Here is a 14635-nt window from a genome sequence, read left to right on the forward strand (position 1 = left end):
CACAATAGGAACCATTGAGCATGATAAAAAGAGATGTTGTGCTGATGCATTGATGAATAAGGTCCCAAAAATTTTCACTGAAGCCAAAATACTTAAGAACTTTGATCAAAAAATCCTATTCCAATCTGTCGAAAGCCTTGGACATGTCTAGTTTTAGTGTTATCCATCCAGTCTGACCTCTTTTCTTTTTCATAAAATGAATTATTTCTTGAACGATTACAATATTGTCATTTATTAATCTCCCATTGACATAAGCAGCCTGATATGGTGATATAATTTTCTCCATTAAAGGCTTTAATCTTTTGACAATAAGCTTGGAAATAATTTTGTAGTAAGTATTACATATACCAATTGGTCTATAATCAGCTGCACATGTAAGCTTTTTCTTCTTAGGAATAAGTGAGATATAAGTTTTATTTATCTGCTTTAATATATGCTTGGTTTCAAAAAATCTAGCGACCATCTGACAAACATCTTCACCTATAATGTTTCATTGGTTTTTGTAGAAACCCGCTGAAACCCCCCAGGTCCTGAAGCACTCTAGTTCTACATACTTTTAAGAGTATCATGAATTTCTTGTAAGGAGAAGATTATCATCCTCGATAATAATGGTAGGAAGAAGCATAAACAGATTTTCATCATGATTCACAGTTATAGAAGTACTTATATCTTGGTTGCAATAAATCTAGACTCACCGAAGAAAACACTGTGAATTATCGTGACTTACGTGTTTAGACAGCCGACTTGTTAGGGTTGGATAACACTGTTGTAAGTCATATAACCCTCCCCTTTATGGATAAGTGACCATTTTGCAAAGAATGTAGCAGTGTGACTCTTTTGTGATGTGATTGTTTTGGATAATACCCACCTATTATAAAGTGATTGAAATGTTAAAGTTGTTTCGTGTGTCCGTTGTCGCTCTTTTGATTTTTCAGATACTGTGTTTTTGATGAAAAATATTTGATCACGGGGTTAACAAAATTGGTCGCGGATGAACCAGAATCCATATAACATTACTACACCCCCAAACAATGTTGGTAACCCCTGCTGTAATCTTGAAAATAAAAATTGTTGAAGGGTCTCTCATTTAGTTGCAAACTGTTCCCAAATGGGGATGTGACGCCCAAGGCCCTAGATTATGGCATCCGCTCCGACAAAGTCGCAAAGTCCACCATTTTTCACGAATTCGGGTCGTGTGCACCATGAGTCCATAACACGACTAGACACGCCTTCGTCCGCCCATCTCAATTTCATCTCGCTTATATTTCTAACGTTATTCTCTCTCTGAATCTCTAATTAGGTTATGCCAGAGTGATGGAGTTCCCGACGAAGAAATTAAACCTTCTAAATTAAGAACTCCAAACTTACACCCAACTCTACTGGTTCGAAGTTTCAGTTTTACTCCAATCTCTTCCAATCCTATCAACACATTTCACTTAGGGCTCTACCAATTAAACTCATTAAGGTAATCAACTGAACTTTCTCTTACGCAACTTTCTTTAAATTGATTATTGTCCGTGTTTGGTTGCGTTGTAGCTAGCTGAAACCCATATTCGTGGGATAAAATGTAACAAACTTACATAGTCAATGAGCCTACTGCCTACACGAATGAGAATCAAGAAGATACCTAATCTTTTTTTAGAAATGAAACAGTGGAGTTGCATCTAATTAGGAAGGGTAAAATGTTAGCTCGATTATGCTACTAGTGCCTTCGTAATCAATTTTAGTTGTTGTCTGATTTACTTGCTCTTAATTTTACAAGCACTATTCTGAATTGGGTACATTTCCGGGAACCACTACTTGTCTCCGTTGAGTAGATGACATCTTTGCTTTATTTGTTTGTTATTCTGGAGTGTTCAATATTCTTCATTAGACCGCCATAGTGCATTCCCAGATGTCCCTGCAAATTTGGTTTTGCAGTTTGGATTTGGTTATTAATAGAGATATAGACTCTAATGCTTCTATGGATTATTATGGCAGATTACTCAGGGACAAGTTACCTAAAAAGCCAAAAAAGAAGAAGGAAATAGTGCAGGCAGAGGTTTATCTTCCATGCAAAGAAGACTGCTTTTGTTATTGAGCGTGCATAATCTTCGAATGACGGCTTATGTTGCTGACGGAGTCATCGTGTACGAGGGGCAACCATCTATTGACTGAACTGCCAATGCTCCTCAGTCATTGTTGACAGGGATGAACCTTTTCCTATCTGTAAGTTGCAGTAATTGATCTGATATTCTTTAGCTTAGATCAAAAGATCTTTTTTTTTTCTTTTTATGTTCAGCAATTGACTGGAGTTACATGGTCAAAGGATCATGTTATTCAAGCTTCATACGTTTTGTTTATGTGCTGCAAAATGTTTCTGAATTTCTGAATGAAAATTGCAGAAAATCCGGTGCAACATGACCAAACGAAGCACGTGGAAATTGATGGGAACCTCATCTGTGAAAAATTCGAAGAAAACATTATTGAAGTATGATATGTTCGTACGACACAACAATTTCCAGGTAGTTTGACCAAGCTTGTAACAATTACTAGTATATCTAACCATTCACTTACCAAGTTGGCATATGTGATATGCGCGCACCGCTAAAAATTACTAGTATATCTAACCATTCACTTATCAAGTTGGCATATGTGATATATGCGCACCGCCTTGAGGGGGAGTGTTGAAATTGAATCGTACACTTAGGTAGTAGTATAACTATGTAGCCATATGTATTGCTTAGTCAAAATCTTTTGTGTAGTTATTCTTCTTCACCTATTTATGGTTAGACATGTTTGTGGTTGTATTTACTTCTACTGTTTGTTTTTTCTTTTGATAAATATCTGTGTTGTAGTTGGGTAAGTTATACAACATTATTGAACTGAACCTTAAGTTTGAGTGTATTGTTGTTGAGAAAGACATAACCCCATCTCTTACTGATATTTCGATCGCTACAGTAATCAACGGCTTACATTGGAGAGACACATTTCTTCACAACCTACAGTCATCATAGTAGAATTGTTGTTGTAGAATTCTTGTTGGTTGTTTTGTTTCTCTATAAAAGGTTATCACTTCCGATCACTCCTCTACATATAACATTTTTTGTCACCTCTTGATCACTCTAGCCAGGTATGATTTTCCTTCACATTTTTCAATCCTATGTTATGTTTACGTCTAGTCTTTGTGATCTCTGTAATCAATTCTATGGATTTTCTTTCTTCTGAAACCTGTGCTGAGCTCTTTGTATTTCTAAGTAGAAAAACTGAAGACTTGTTTACACACAAGTGACTAACGCCACTATGACCTTGGTTGGTGGACTTAGAGAGCTAGCACCTTTATTGTCCAAGTCCCTCCACAAACACAAATTTGGGCCTTGAGGAGAGAAAATTCCCTGGAGGTGACCAATTAACAGGACTCGTACCATCATATTACCATCTTTGCATACCACATTAGCTGATATGATTTGTGTCTCTGGCGGGCATCTGTACACCATGTGAGAAAATATAGCATGAAAATCTGTAGATCCGAGACCAGACCATTGTGAATTTACGATATCCTTGGATGGTACCCATCTAGTAGATATGTGGAAATGATAGAAGATAAAGCCAGTCAGGTAGGCATGGTTTGTGTGATTACATTAGCTGTCTTAATTAAACACATATTTGGAACGGCTTACCTTGGATTGTGGCTTGTTTCTTTGTTTGTCTACTTGTGCTTAGAATAACCAACTAATGTAGTGAGAGATACAGGATTATTTTTCAGCAAGAGTACTTATAGTACAGCAGAACTTGAGTTTAGAAGGTTTCACGGACTGACTAATCGGTTGGATATGTTTAATTTCTAGGAAACATGGTGGTTGGAGCAGTTAATGTATGTGAATTCCAAGAGTTAGCCAAAAAAGTTCTTCCAAAGATGCATTACGATTTCTTTACTGGAGGCGCAGAGGACGAACACACATTGAGAGAAAATGTGGAAGCATTTTGCAGAATCACGTGAGTTATCAAAGCTGAATCACTACAGTCACAGTTAATAATACGGACTAATGTAATTTTTGATTTAACTGTTTATTTTTAATGGTATATTCATTATCAGGCTTCGGCCAAGAGTTCTTATTGATGTGAGTAGAATAAATCTATCAACAAACATATTGGGTTACGATATGTCATCGCCAATTATGGTTGCTGCAATTGCATTTCAAAACTTAGCTCATTCTGAAGGTTTGAATTCACTCAGAAAAAAACAAACAAGTTACTATGTTATTTTTCTTTTATGTGATTCAGTTAGGGTTGTCGTTTGACATTTATATTTCAGGAGAAGTTGCAACAACCAAAGCCGCAGCTGCAGCTAATACGATTATGGTAATAATGTCAAGCGCTTTTGTCCTTCTTATATTCAAGATTTCAGTATAAAAGTCTGCTAATGTATTTCTCTTGTACCACAGGTCTTATCCACTACCTCGACTTGCACGATAGAGGAGGTTGCTTCAAGCTGCAATGGTATTCGGTTCTTCCAGTTATACGTAAGCTACTATCCACAAAATTTGATTAGTATGTCATTTTATCGCTTTTTGAAAAGGTATACAAAAGAAGGGATGTTTCAGCTATACTAGTGCAGAGAGCTGAAAGAAGTGGATACAAGGCTATTGTATTAACGGTAGAAACTCCAAAACTTGGTCGAAGATGGGCAGACATAAAGAATAAGTGAGATCCCTTTTATTTTATTTGCTGAGTATGAGGAAATCTTTACTCCGATTGAACATACAAGTGATGTTTATGCAGGATGGTTGCACCAGAATTGAAGAACTTCGATGGTCTTTTGTCAACTGAAGTGGTTGATGTGCGTATATCATTTCATTGGAAACCAAGGTTATCGTTAATCATTCCAATGCAATTCAATTCTTATAATCTTTTTTGCAGGAGAACGGATCAAAACTTGAAGCTCTATCCTCTCAAGTGCTTGATTCTTCTTTAAATTGGAATGTATGGAACGATATCTTGGTTCTCCTTTCTAGCATTGTAATTATACTCCAATTAAACTCCCAGTAGAACTTTTCATTAGCCTCTTAAACTTTGTATGATTACTTTGTATATAGGACATAGGATGGTTGAAATCTATAACAAACTTGCCAATTATTCTCAAGGGGGTGCTCACCTCTGAAGACGGTAAGTTCCATAACTTGGTTTCGGTTCAATGCATGTCCATAACTGAGCAGTTCATACTTCATGCCCTTCCTTGTAGAGCATGGTTTTCGTTGTTGCTCTTAGTCTCATTCAGTTTAACAGGGTTGTTTGCAAACGGGTGTTTTCTTTGCAGCTATAAAAGCTGTAGAAGCAGGGGTAGCTGGGATTATTGTATCAAACAATGGAGCTCGTCAACTTGATTTTGTTCCAGCCACAATTTCTGTTCTTGAAGAGGTGATTTCTTGCTTAACATTTTTGACAAAGTCATAGTTTCTTAATAAAAGAACCATCAATTATTTCCCAGCAGCTTTAGTTTTTCTGTTGTGATTGGTGAGGATTACTAAGCCACCGAAAGGAAATTGTGCCTAAAATATTTCCTAGCATACGAAACAACAACTATTTTCTTTGTTCTGCAAACTGTTCTCATATTATTCCTTGTAATGTGAAGAATGTGCTGTTCAAAATGTATAATTGTAAAATTATAGAATGTTCTTCTGATGATGAATAGTTGCAGGTTGTGCAAGCTGTTGGAGGAAGGATTCCCATTCTGTTTGATGGGGGAATTCGACGTGGAACTGATGTTTTCAAAGCTTTAGCCCTTGGAGCTCAAGCGGTTCTCGTAAGTCAATCATCAGCTCACAATCCTGCAATGGTTTCCTAGGAGCACTAGTTCGTTTTCATACGCAATGCTATCGAACACACCTCCTGCTTATTAAAAAGAAGTGGCACTGAGAGTGGGAGTTATAGGGAGCTTATATTTGCAATCAGCTTGAATTTATGTCTATTGCAGGTTGGCAGGCCAGTGATATATGGGTTAGCAGCAAAGGGACAAAACGGGGTAACACGTGTCATCGAGATGCTGCAAGATGAACTTGAACTAACCATGACCCTATGTGGCTGCCGTTCTGTGAAGGATATAACGAGGAATCATGTACGCACAGAACGTGATAGATTGCGGTCGCTGCTCTAAATACCATGGAAACAACTCTTATCATATGTTAAAGCAATACACCAGCTGAATTGTTCCAGGGTGCCAGCTCCTTCAATTAAGAGCGATGAATTTTAATAATTATTTTTTAGTTTTTTGAGTTTGTGGAGTCTGACTGAGCGTTTGTGTGTGTGGGTCTATTTCCCTGTTAAATGGTTTTCTGATCTCAAACATTATCTGAAAAGGCCGGCTTATATATTTCGTTTGCAAGTTGCAAATAGCCCGTCGTGCTATCGCACCAAGTCAAAGCAATTTCTCACATTGGTCATTTGTGTCAGCGAGAGAGTGGGCCTGATATTTTCCGGCCCGGACGGTTCTCTGTGCAGCCCAAGAACTTTCTGTTTGTTTCTTAGTTGAGATGATTTCTTTTTTCTAGTCCTAGTAATATTTGGAATCATGAAGCCTTAAAAAGGAGCTAGTATTGAAGAGCAACACAATTTTACATCAAAAATTATTATTCAATAGTTTTGCTTTTGTTTCTGTGAATCTATTGATTTGACGCTAATTTTCATTATTTATCGGATATTTGATTCAAAGTATATGCTTCTGCTACGTTACTTGCATACCATGACACCCTAATTCTGCAATCTGCATAGTGTATGATACAAGATTCGACGTGAGGTTTTATTAATTCTTTAGCTTGACATCACTTTTCAATGGAATTTTCTAAACGCTCATTAGAAACCGAACGTTATGAGGCCATAAAGAAAGCCAGAGAAAGGTATTGGCGTCGTAAACGTGCTAAGGAGGAAGCGAAAAAGGATATTTGCACGTCTGTACAATTTTCTAAACGCTCATTTGAAACCATAGAAAGATATCCGGGCGGTCAACGTACTGAGGAGGAAGTGCAGGAGGATATTCGCACGTCTGTACTGAAAGTTGCGCGCATGCTTCGTCAGGCAAAACTTCCTGCCAATTTGCAAAGAAGACATGAAGGAAGAATGTTGGGGAGAGTCAGTCTGAGACAAAACAAGTATCAAAAAACAAAAAACCGGGAATCACAATTTCGAGGTGGGATCAGTCTAAGACAGAACATGAAGTCCATGCAAACGGGTAGGAGAAGAAGGTGGAGAGACCTTTATTGGCAACCTTGAAGTCCATGCAAACGGGTTCTTGTATTCAACCTCCAGCCCCAGTTTCTCGTTTTCTTTCTGGTACACAGATGTAAATAAAGCTTTCTTGCGGGTTGAAGACGAGAAGATGCCGCCTCTCTTGCACTTTCATTTGCGTGATCCCATCAAGGTGGGGACGGAAACGAGACAGAATATTCAATTCCGTTTGATGAAGAACGGATCTTATAATGATTCTGATAACATTGAGAAAGAGAAGCAACCCAGAGATACGGTTCGTGACGAAGAGTTAAAGAAGTTTGTCCACAATGTTCGACAAAAATTTAGATATGTACCTGTATTCCGTTGTTATCCATTTGGTGATGCTGAGATTCATAAGACGGATGAATTTCAAGGATATGTTCCCTCCAAGGCAGCACCAACCCGGTTCAGCCTGACTTTTTCTTCGCTACTTGGGCTAGTAGATGAACCATTCATTGTGGTCAACATGTATGAGGTAGAAATTGTTAATCTGATGCTTAAACCCGTGTCTAAACCTGTGGAAATGGATATGACTATCATTTTTCAGGATTTCAAGCGTGATCTGGTTCGAATCAACTCAATTCCGATAGACAGGCTCGATCTCATAAAGGACCACTGTAACCTTGCGAAAGTGAAGTATTATGAGAATTTTCTTGATCCAGACTGGGGTTCCATTGTGAAAAGTATAGCAGATTCTCCGAGGACGTTTGCTGTTAATGGTGGATGGAGATTTCTTGAAGGACTTGAGACTATAAACTACTACAAGTACTACGATAAAGAAGAAAAGTACACATTTGTGGAGGATTTAGAGTAATGAATCAGTAAAAACCAGGGTTCTTCTTCCTTATTGATTTGTTTTGGTTTCCTTTTTGATACTTTTTTCTAGTTTTGGTTTGTTAATGTTTCCTAGTTCTGATGGTTTCCTTTTTCTAGTTTTGGTTTGTTTCTTAGTTCTGATGATTTCCTTTTTGATGTCTTGTCTCTACTATTAATACCAGTGTTCTGTAAAATTTTATTCTTAACTAAAATTTATTTTCAGGAAATCTTCTTTATGTTTCTCGTCTCTCTAAAATAATAAAGAAAGATTTAAGTTTTATTTTCTGTCTCTCTCTCTCGGGTAAAATTAGGGTTTTAGTAGTTTATCAGTTCTTGTTCGCTTTTGAAGAACAACGAAAACAAAGAAATCCAAGTTTGGTTTGAGTAAGCATGGGAGTTCCAGCATTCTACAGATGGTTAACAGAGAAATATCCAATGATAATACAGGATGTAATCGAAGAAGAACCAGTTGAAATCCAAGGAATTTCAATACCAGTTGATACAAGTAAACCTAATCCAAATAAACTTGAATACGATAATCTTTACCTTGATATGAATGGTATTATTCATCCTTGTTTCCATCCTGAAGACCGGCCGGCTCCTACCACATTCGACGAGGTGTTTCAATGCATGTTTGATTATATCGATAGGCTTTTTGTCATGGTTCGCCCACGTAAGCTTATATACATGGCTATTGATGGTGTGGCTCCAAGGGCAAAGATGAATCAGCAGCGGTCTAGACGTTTCAGAGCTGCTAGAGATGCGCAGGAAGCAGCAGAAGAAGAAGAGCGCCTGCGAGTAGAGTTTGCGGAGGAGGGAAGAAAGCTTCCTCCTAAGGAAACTTCACAGGTCTGCGATTCAAATGTTATCACTCCTGGAACCGAATTTATGCATGTTTTGTCAGTTGCGCTGCAGTTCTACATTCATCTCAGACTAAACAATGATCCCGGGTGGAGATCAGTTAAGGTTATCCTTTCTGATGCTAATGTTCCTGGTGAAGGGGAACACAAAATTATGTCTTATGTTCGTCTGCAAAGAAACCTTCCTGGCTTCGATCCAAATACCCGTCACTGCCTCTATGGTTTGGATGCAGATTTGATTATGCTGGCATTAGCTACACATGAAGTTCATTTCTGTATTCTTAGAGAGATTGTCGTCAATGCACAACAAGACAAATGCTTCATATGCGGTCAGGTGGGTCATTTAGCTGCAAACTGTGAGGGAAAGGATAAGAGAAAATTTGAGGAGTTGGATGAAAAGCAGGAAACTGCTGTAACAGCAAAGAAGCCATACCAGTTCATAAACATCTGGACGCTTCGAGAGTACTTGGATTACGAGATGAGAATTCCTAATCCACCATTTGAGATTGATCTTGAACGTCTTGTGGACGACTTCATCTTTCTATGTTTCTTTGTTGGAAATGATTTTTTGCCTCATATGCCCACACTGGAGATTCGAGAGGGTGCCATCAACTTACTGATCGCTGTCTATAAGAAGGAGTTCGGGGCAATGAAGGGGTATTTAACCAACTCTAGCAAGCCTGATTTGAGCAAGGTTGAACACTTCATTCAGGCAGTGGGGTCGTATGAGGATGTAATTTTCACCAAAAGAGCTAGACTTCATCAGCAGCAGGCGGCAAGAATCAAGCGTGACAAAGCCCAGAAACAAAGGGGTGATAATGTGGAACCTACGGTGAAGCCTGAGTCCCTTGTCCAAGTTGCTCGGTTTCAGGGATCTCGTCTTGCTTCTTCTCCGTTTCCTTCTCCATATGAACGAACAGGAAAGGTGGCAAGACACACTTATTCAGGGGGATCTGTCGGTGCAGCCATTGTTGAGGCTGAAAATAGCTTAGAGCTGGAGACACGTGACAACAAAGAGGAGCTGAAAGCGAAGCTTAAAGACTTAATTCGTGAGAAGTCAGACCTTTTGAATAGAGATGACCAAGAAGAAGACAAGGTGAGATTGGGTGAGGATGGGTGGAAGGAAAGGTACTACAAGGAAAAGTTCTCAGTTGAAACCTTTGATGAGATTGAAGCAGTACGAAAAGATGTTGTTCTAAAATACGTACAAGGCTTGTGCTGGGTGATGGAATATTATTATGAAGGTGTTTGCTCTTGGCAGTGGTTTTATCCTTATCATTATGCACCATTTGCCTCCGATCTCAAGGATCTTGGTCAGCTGCAAATAAGCTTTGAATTAGGTTCACCATTCAAACCATTCGATCAGCTGATGGGTGTCTTTCCAGCTGCAAGTTCCCATGCGCTACCTGAGCATTATAGGAAATTGATGGCTGACCCAACTTCACCGATTATTGATTTTTATCCGACTGATTTTGAAGTTGACATGAATGGCAATCGGTTTGCATGGCAGGGTATCGCTAAATTACCATTCATTGATGAAAGTCGTCTTCTTGCTGAGATAAAAAAAGTGGAACATACTTTGACAGAGGAGGAAGCAAAAAGAAACAGCTTCATGGAAAATATGTTGTTCATCTCGACATCTAACTCGCTCTCTCCATACATATTTTGCCTCGCTGATCAGTTGTCTAACAAAAAAGGGGCTGAAGTGAAAGAAAAAATTGACCCCAAGGCCAGTGGCGGGATGAATGGATATATATCTCTTTGTAATGGAGATCGTTGCCCACCGGTCTTTCAATCGCCTGTTCCCGGAATGGAGGATATTATGAATAATCAAGTCATCTGTGCTATTTACAGACTTCCTGATGTACATACTCATGTCGCTCGACCTTCAGCTGGTGTTATCTTCCCAAAGAGGATGGTCGAAGTAGAAGATTTGAAGCCACCACCTACTTTATGGCATGAAGATAATGGAAGGAAACCATGGGAAAATGTCAGGCAAAACAACCACCACAGAAATGGAAGGGGTTCTGGTCGACATCTTGGGGAGGCAGCACATAGATTTGTCAATAACAGTTTACAGTTTAAGACAGACCGTAATGTGGAGCAGATGCATGGACACACATCTTTCTCAAATGGCAGGCAGCACAATGATAACCATGGAGGTCCATATAATCATGCTTCTGCTCTTAATAATAATAATTATCCTAACCGCCCTCAGAATGAAGAAAACTGGAGAGCGTCTCATACCAGAGACCATTATCCCGTGCATGATTATCCACGACCTCCTCCTGGTGCAATTGGTGTCCCACCCTTGTATTATCCTGGTAACGTGGTACAAACATATGTGGCAGATGGACACCATGTAAACCAAAGAGGAGCCGCATATGGTGGCTATGGGAGCCAGCAGCACTCAAGTGCAGGTGCTGATAACCATTATCACGATAACAGACGGGGCAGGTGAGGGGATCCTGCAGAAATCAAAGGGTTGGAGGTAGAGGTTACGAGGGTTCGATCAGTATTTAGGGAATAGCTATGCAGGTTTAAACAGAGAAGGATCAAGTAGAAGGCCTAATCTACCAGACCCTGGGTATAGTTGGTCTTAAGTTGATCTGCTGTTTGTATATTAGTTTTTTTTTCCCCTTATTTAACCTTCCTGAATGTACATTACCTATGCCCTTGTTGAAATAAATAGTGTCTTCAAGAATTTATCATGATTTTTTCAAACACCATCTGAAAAGGCCGGCTAATCTATTTCGTTTTACAAGTTGCCATATCACCCGTCGTGCTATCACACCAAGTCAAAGAAATGTCAGCACTTCTTTTCGCATCATTTGTTTTCAAACATCATCATCATATGTCTCCACTTTCAACAAGAAAAATTCAAGATTCATTAACCTCCATCTCTCAAGACTTTTTTTCCATTTTCATTAATCTTCATCTCTTGCCTCTCAATCAAGAATTGCAAAATCAGGATGAATAGAGAACAACATGCATATAAATCCATGGGAGTTTTCGCCATTTTCAAAGAAGCTTTCAAGATTATAGTCTCACAGAATATAATCTATTCACAAATCACCTTAGCTGTACTCGTCCCTCTAACCATTCTCTACTTGTCTCAAGTCTATATGTTATACTTGATCCAAGACAAAACTTATCAATACATCAAAACTTCCAGGCTGGGTGCTTATGATTACGGGATAATCATAAGCGTATTTATCAATACGATCATCGCTTCCTTTTTCTCTTTGTTCTTAACATCTAATGCAGTTTATGCAACCACTTGTTTCTACACCTCCAGAGATATCACTTTCAAGAAAGTTATTGGTGTTTTCCCCAAGGTGTACAAAAGACTTTATGTCACGTTATTGTGGTGTTTCTACATGGTTCGTATATACACAATCACCGGTGTGGCTCTCGGATTAGCACTCTGGTATTTCCTCATCAAAATGAACAAAAACGAAGGGGAAGGGTTGAAACAAATATGCTTGATATTGATTGCTTGTCTATCAATCCCTTTCTTTACCGGATTAGTTTACATGACTAGTGTTTGGAATATTGCAACGGTAGTTGCGATACTAGAAGAAGATTACGGCAAGAAAGCGTTGCTAAAGAGTATGAAATTGATCAGAGGTAAAATATTGGTTTCGTGTGCTGTTTTTCTCATGATTGACATTACTCTTATTGGTATACTTTCAACATACATTTTAGTTGTGGTTCATGGATACATATCTAGTTTCATCGGTACAATATTTGCGGGAATTGTTTGCTATTCGTTAATGACTATTGTGGTCAATTTTTCTCATCTAATCCGAACGGTTATCTATTTTGTCTGCAAATCTTATCACAATGAGGATATATGGAACATTACTCCGTTCCCAGATGTTTCTTATGTTAGCTTGGTTACGGTAAACAGCGACGACAAGGGGCAACTACATCGAGCTTTAGTATGAAATTTACCTGAATGATATCTGTTAGTACATACAGAAAGTGTGTTTGTATTCCCAGTATAATTCTACATAGTTGTCGTTTTGTTGTCGATTTTTACAAATTGGTAAGTGAAACTTTTTCCCAGCAAAGAAATGTTATGAGTTTTATTGTAATATATGTTCATTTCATGGATTGGCAATCAACCGCACCGAAAAGAAATCAAGAAACACTTCAAATCAACTCAATCTCCCACCCACCATTGCTTACCGGAATACTATCTGCCCTGCCGTCACCTACTACACTAATGAACAATTAAGAAATAGTAATGGATGTCTGTGGAACTATTTATAACTCCTCCACTGATTGATCATGTTAAATCGTTCTTCGGCTGCTTTGCTCATGGACTAGAATTCATTATCGGGCCCTATTTACCGGAGTGAGTTCTCAGCGTATCTATTATTAATTATTTCAAATCGCATTGCAGATGTTATATAGTGTATACTGGGTCGAAACAAATGAATATTAAGAAATCTGTCTGCTTTTTTTTTTTTTTTACTTTGCATTGTACATTTATACGTGCATTTAAAGCACACTATACGTTAATGTAAGGAAGAACATTGCAATCACCTCTACAATCAATCAAGGCTTCTACATCAAAGAAGAATACCAAAGTTATAGTGAAAACTGCAGTTTTTGTACCTCCTAAAAATGGTGTTGCAGTCAACTTGGATTTCTTACTAACCAAGGCAACGGAGGGGAACAATGAAGAAGAAAACAGACTTGGAAAGAGGCAAAGAGTTGATGATAATAAGGCTGTTGATCAAAACTCTGAATCCACCAGTACCATAATGGCTCCAAATGCAAATTCCTCAGCAGCTCACAGGGTCACCACTGGAGATAACCAAGCAGTAAATGCAGAGATAGAGAACCAGGTATACACACTATACTTTTTTACTCATTCCCTGAATTACATTACTTCTAAAATCATTTTTATTCACTATATTATCTGTTTCAAACTTTTTATACAGTGTACTTTGCGTACACAATATTTCAAGAATCCCCACAGGTTGAATTCTGTTTTCATTGTTATTTTTCTTGCAAATATGAAAATCCTTTCTTGGAATGTTCAAGGTTTTAAAACTGCTTCTACTAGGAACCATTTATGTGATTTGATCAGAGCTCAAACCCAGACATTATATTCCTGTCTGAAACAAAAATAAGTAGCATTAAGTGTCAGCCACTCTTAAAGCAATATCAATATCCTAATTGGAGATACATTGAACCTGAAGGGCTATCACGTGGTCTAGTTTTACTATGGAAGAATGGCTTTTTGTGTGAAATAGTTGATACTCATTAGAGTATGTTTAATGCCATAGTTCAATTTGATCCTAGCAAGCCAGAGTTTTTATTAACTTGCATGTATGACTTTTCCAATTATACTAAGAAGAAAGAGCAGTGGAATTACATTCAGCAAATAAGTGAGAACAATAGAAATCCTTGGGTAGTTCTAGGGGACCTAAACTTTCACTTACTTGACAATGACACTGGCATTTTTTCTTCTACAAATGGTTCAGTGAATAGCATAGTATCAAGTAGTGGCTTAGAGGATATAGGTTTTGTTGGCAAGGACTATACCTGGAGTAATAATAATATAGGGACTTATACTATTAAATCTAGAATAGACATGACACTAGTTAATGGTAGCTGGAATCTAAGTTTACCTAATACTAGATTCTTGCATTTTACTCAACTAGGAAGTAATCACAGTCCCATCATGCTAGATACTGATA

General features: G+C 38.2%; 3 protein-coding genes across 7 annotated transcripts; all 3 read left to right on the forward strand.

Moving 5' to 3' along the window:
- The first annotated feature begins 1260 nt into the window (after positions 1-1260).
- LOC113286808 (peroxisomal (S)-2-hydroxy-acid oxidase GLO4-like) lies at positions 1261-6410 on the forward strand. Of its 5 annotated transcripts, XM_026535425.1 has the most exons (15): positions 1261-1465; positions 1981-2208; positions 2385-2504; positions 2941-3112; positions 3828-3975; positions 4076-4200; positions 4295-4341; positions 4425-4502; positions 4559-4683; positions 4762-4819; positions 4900-4962; positions 5076-5145; positions 5297-5397; positions 5678-5782; positions 5954-6410. In XM_026535425.1, exons 5-15 carry the CDS (start codon positions 3833-3835, stop codon positions 6131-6133), a joined length of 1095 nt encoding a protein of 364 aa, XP_026391210.1. In that variant the 5' UTR covers positions 1261-1465; positions 1981-2208; positions 2385-2504; positions 2941-3112; positions 3828-3832; the 3' UTR covers positions 6134-6410. The 5 variants fall into 5 exon arrangements, with proteins under 5 accessions (XP_026391210.1, XP_026391209.1, XP_026391211.1 ...); XM_026535424.1 differs by lacking the exon at positions 2941-3112; XM_026535426.1 differs by lacking the exon at positions 2941-3112 and having other exon boundaries at positions 4598-4683.
- Positions 6411-6807: 397 nt separating this feature from the next.
- On the forward strand, positions 6808-8056 carry LOC113290397 (FACT complex subunit SPT16-like). Its single transcript, XM_026540004.1, has 2 exons — positions 6808-7204; positions 7314-8056. Exons 1-2 carry the CDS (start codon positions 6808-6810, stop codon positions 8054-8056), a joined length of 1140 nt encoding a protein of 379 aa, XP_026395789.1.
- A 392-nt stretch (positions 8057-8448) lies between these two features.
- Positions 8449-14065, forward strand: LOC113290398 (5'-3' exoribonuclease 3-like). Its single transcript, XM_026540006.1, has 4 exons — positions 8449-11375; positions 12217-12548; positions 13455-13777; positions 13874-14065. Exons 1-4 carry the CDS (start codon positions 8449-8451, stop codon positions 14063-14065), a joined length of 3774 nt encoding a protein of 1257 aa, XP_026395791.1.
- The last annotated feature ends 570 nt before the right edge of the window (positions 14066-14635 follow it).

The sequence above is a fragment of the Papaver somniferum genome, chromosome 6 (assembly GCF_003573695.1).
Source record: "Papaver somniferum cultivar HN1 chromosome 6, ASM357369v1, whole genome shotgun sequence".
NCBI lineage: Eukaryota > Viridiplantae > Streptophyta > Magnoliopsida > Ranunculales > Papaveraceae > Papaver > Papaver somniferum.

What these genes read in the sequence shown, in the direction of transcription:
- LOC113286808 (XM_026535425.1), top strand. Translation starts at nt 3,833, where the DNA reads ATGGTGGTTGGAGCAGTTAATGTATGTGAATTCCAAGAGTTAGCCAAA. An exon ending in TTCGGTTCTTCCAGTTATAC is followed by an intron (nt 4,503 to 4,558) that starts GTAAGCTACTAT and finishes CTTTTTGAAAAG; the next exon opens with GTATACAAAAGAAGGGATGT. An exon ending in ATTCTTCTTTAAATTGGAAT is followed by an intron (nt 4,963 to 5,075) that starts GTATGGAACGAT and finishes CTTTGTATATAG; the next exon opens with GACATAGGATGGTTGAAATC.
- LOC113290397 (XM_026540004.1), top strand. Translation starts at nt 6,808, where the DNA reads ATGGAATTTTCTAAACGCTCATTAGAAACCGAACGTTATGAGGCCATA. An exon ending in CATGAAGTCCATGCAAACGG is followed by an intron (nt 7,205 to 7,313) that starts GTAGGAGAAGAA and finishes TCTGGTACACAG; the next exon opens with ATGTAAATAAAGCTTTCTTG.
- LOC113290398 (XM_026540006.1), top strand. Translation starts at nt 8,449, where the DNA reads ATGGGAGTTCCAGCATTCTACAGATGGTTAACAGAGAAATATCCAATG. An exon ending in CACGATAACAGACGGGGCAG is followed by an intron (nt 11,376 to 12,216) that starts GTGAGGGGATCC and finishes CTACACCTCCAG; the next exon opens with AGATATCACTTTCAAGAAAG. An exon ending in GAGTATGAAATTGATCAGAG is followed by an intron (nt 12,549 to 13,454) that starts GTAAAATATTGG and finishes CGTTAATGTAAG; the next exon opens with GAAGAACATTGCAATCACCT.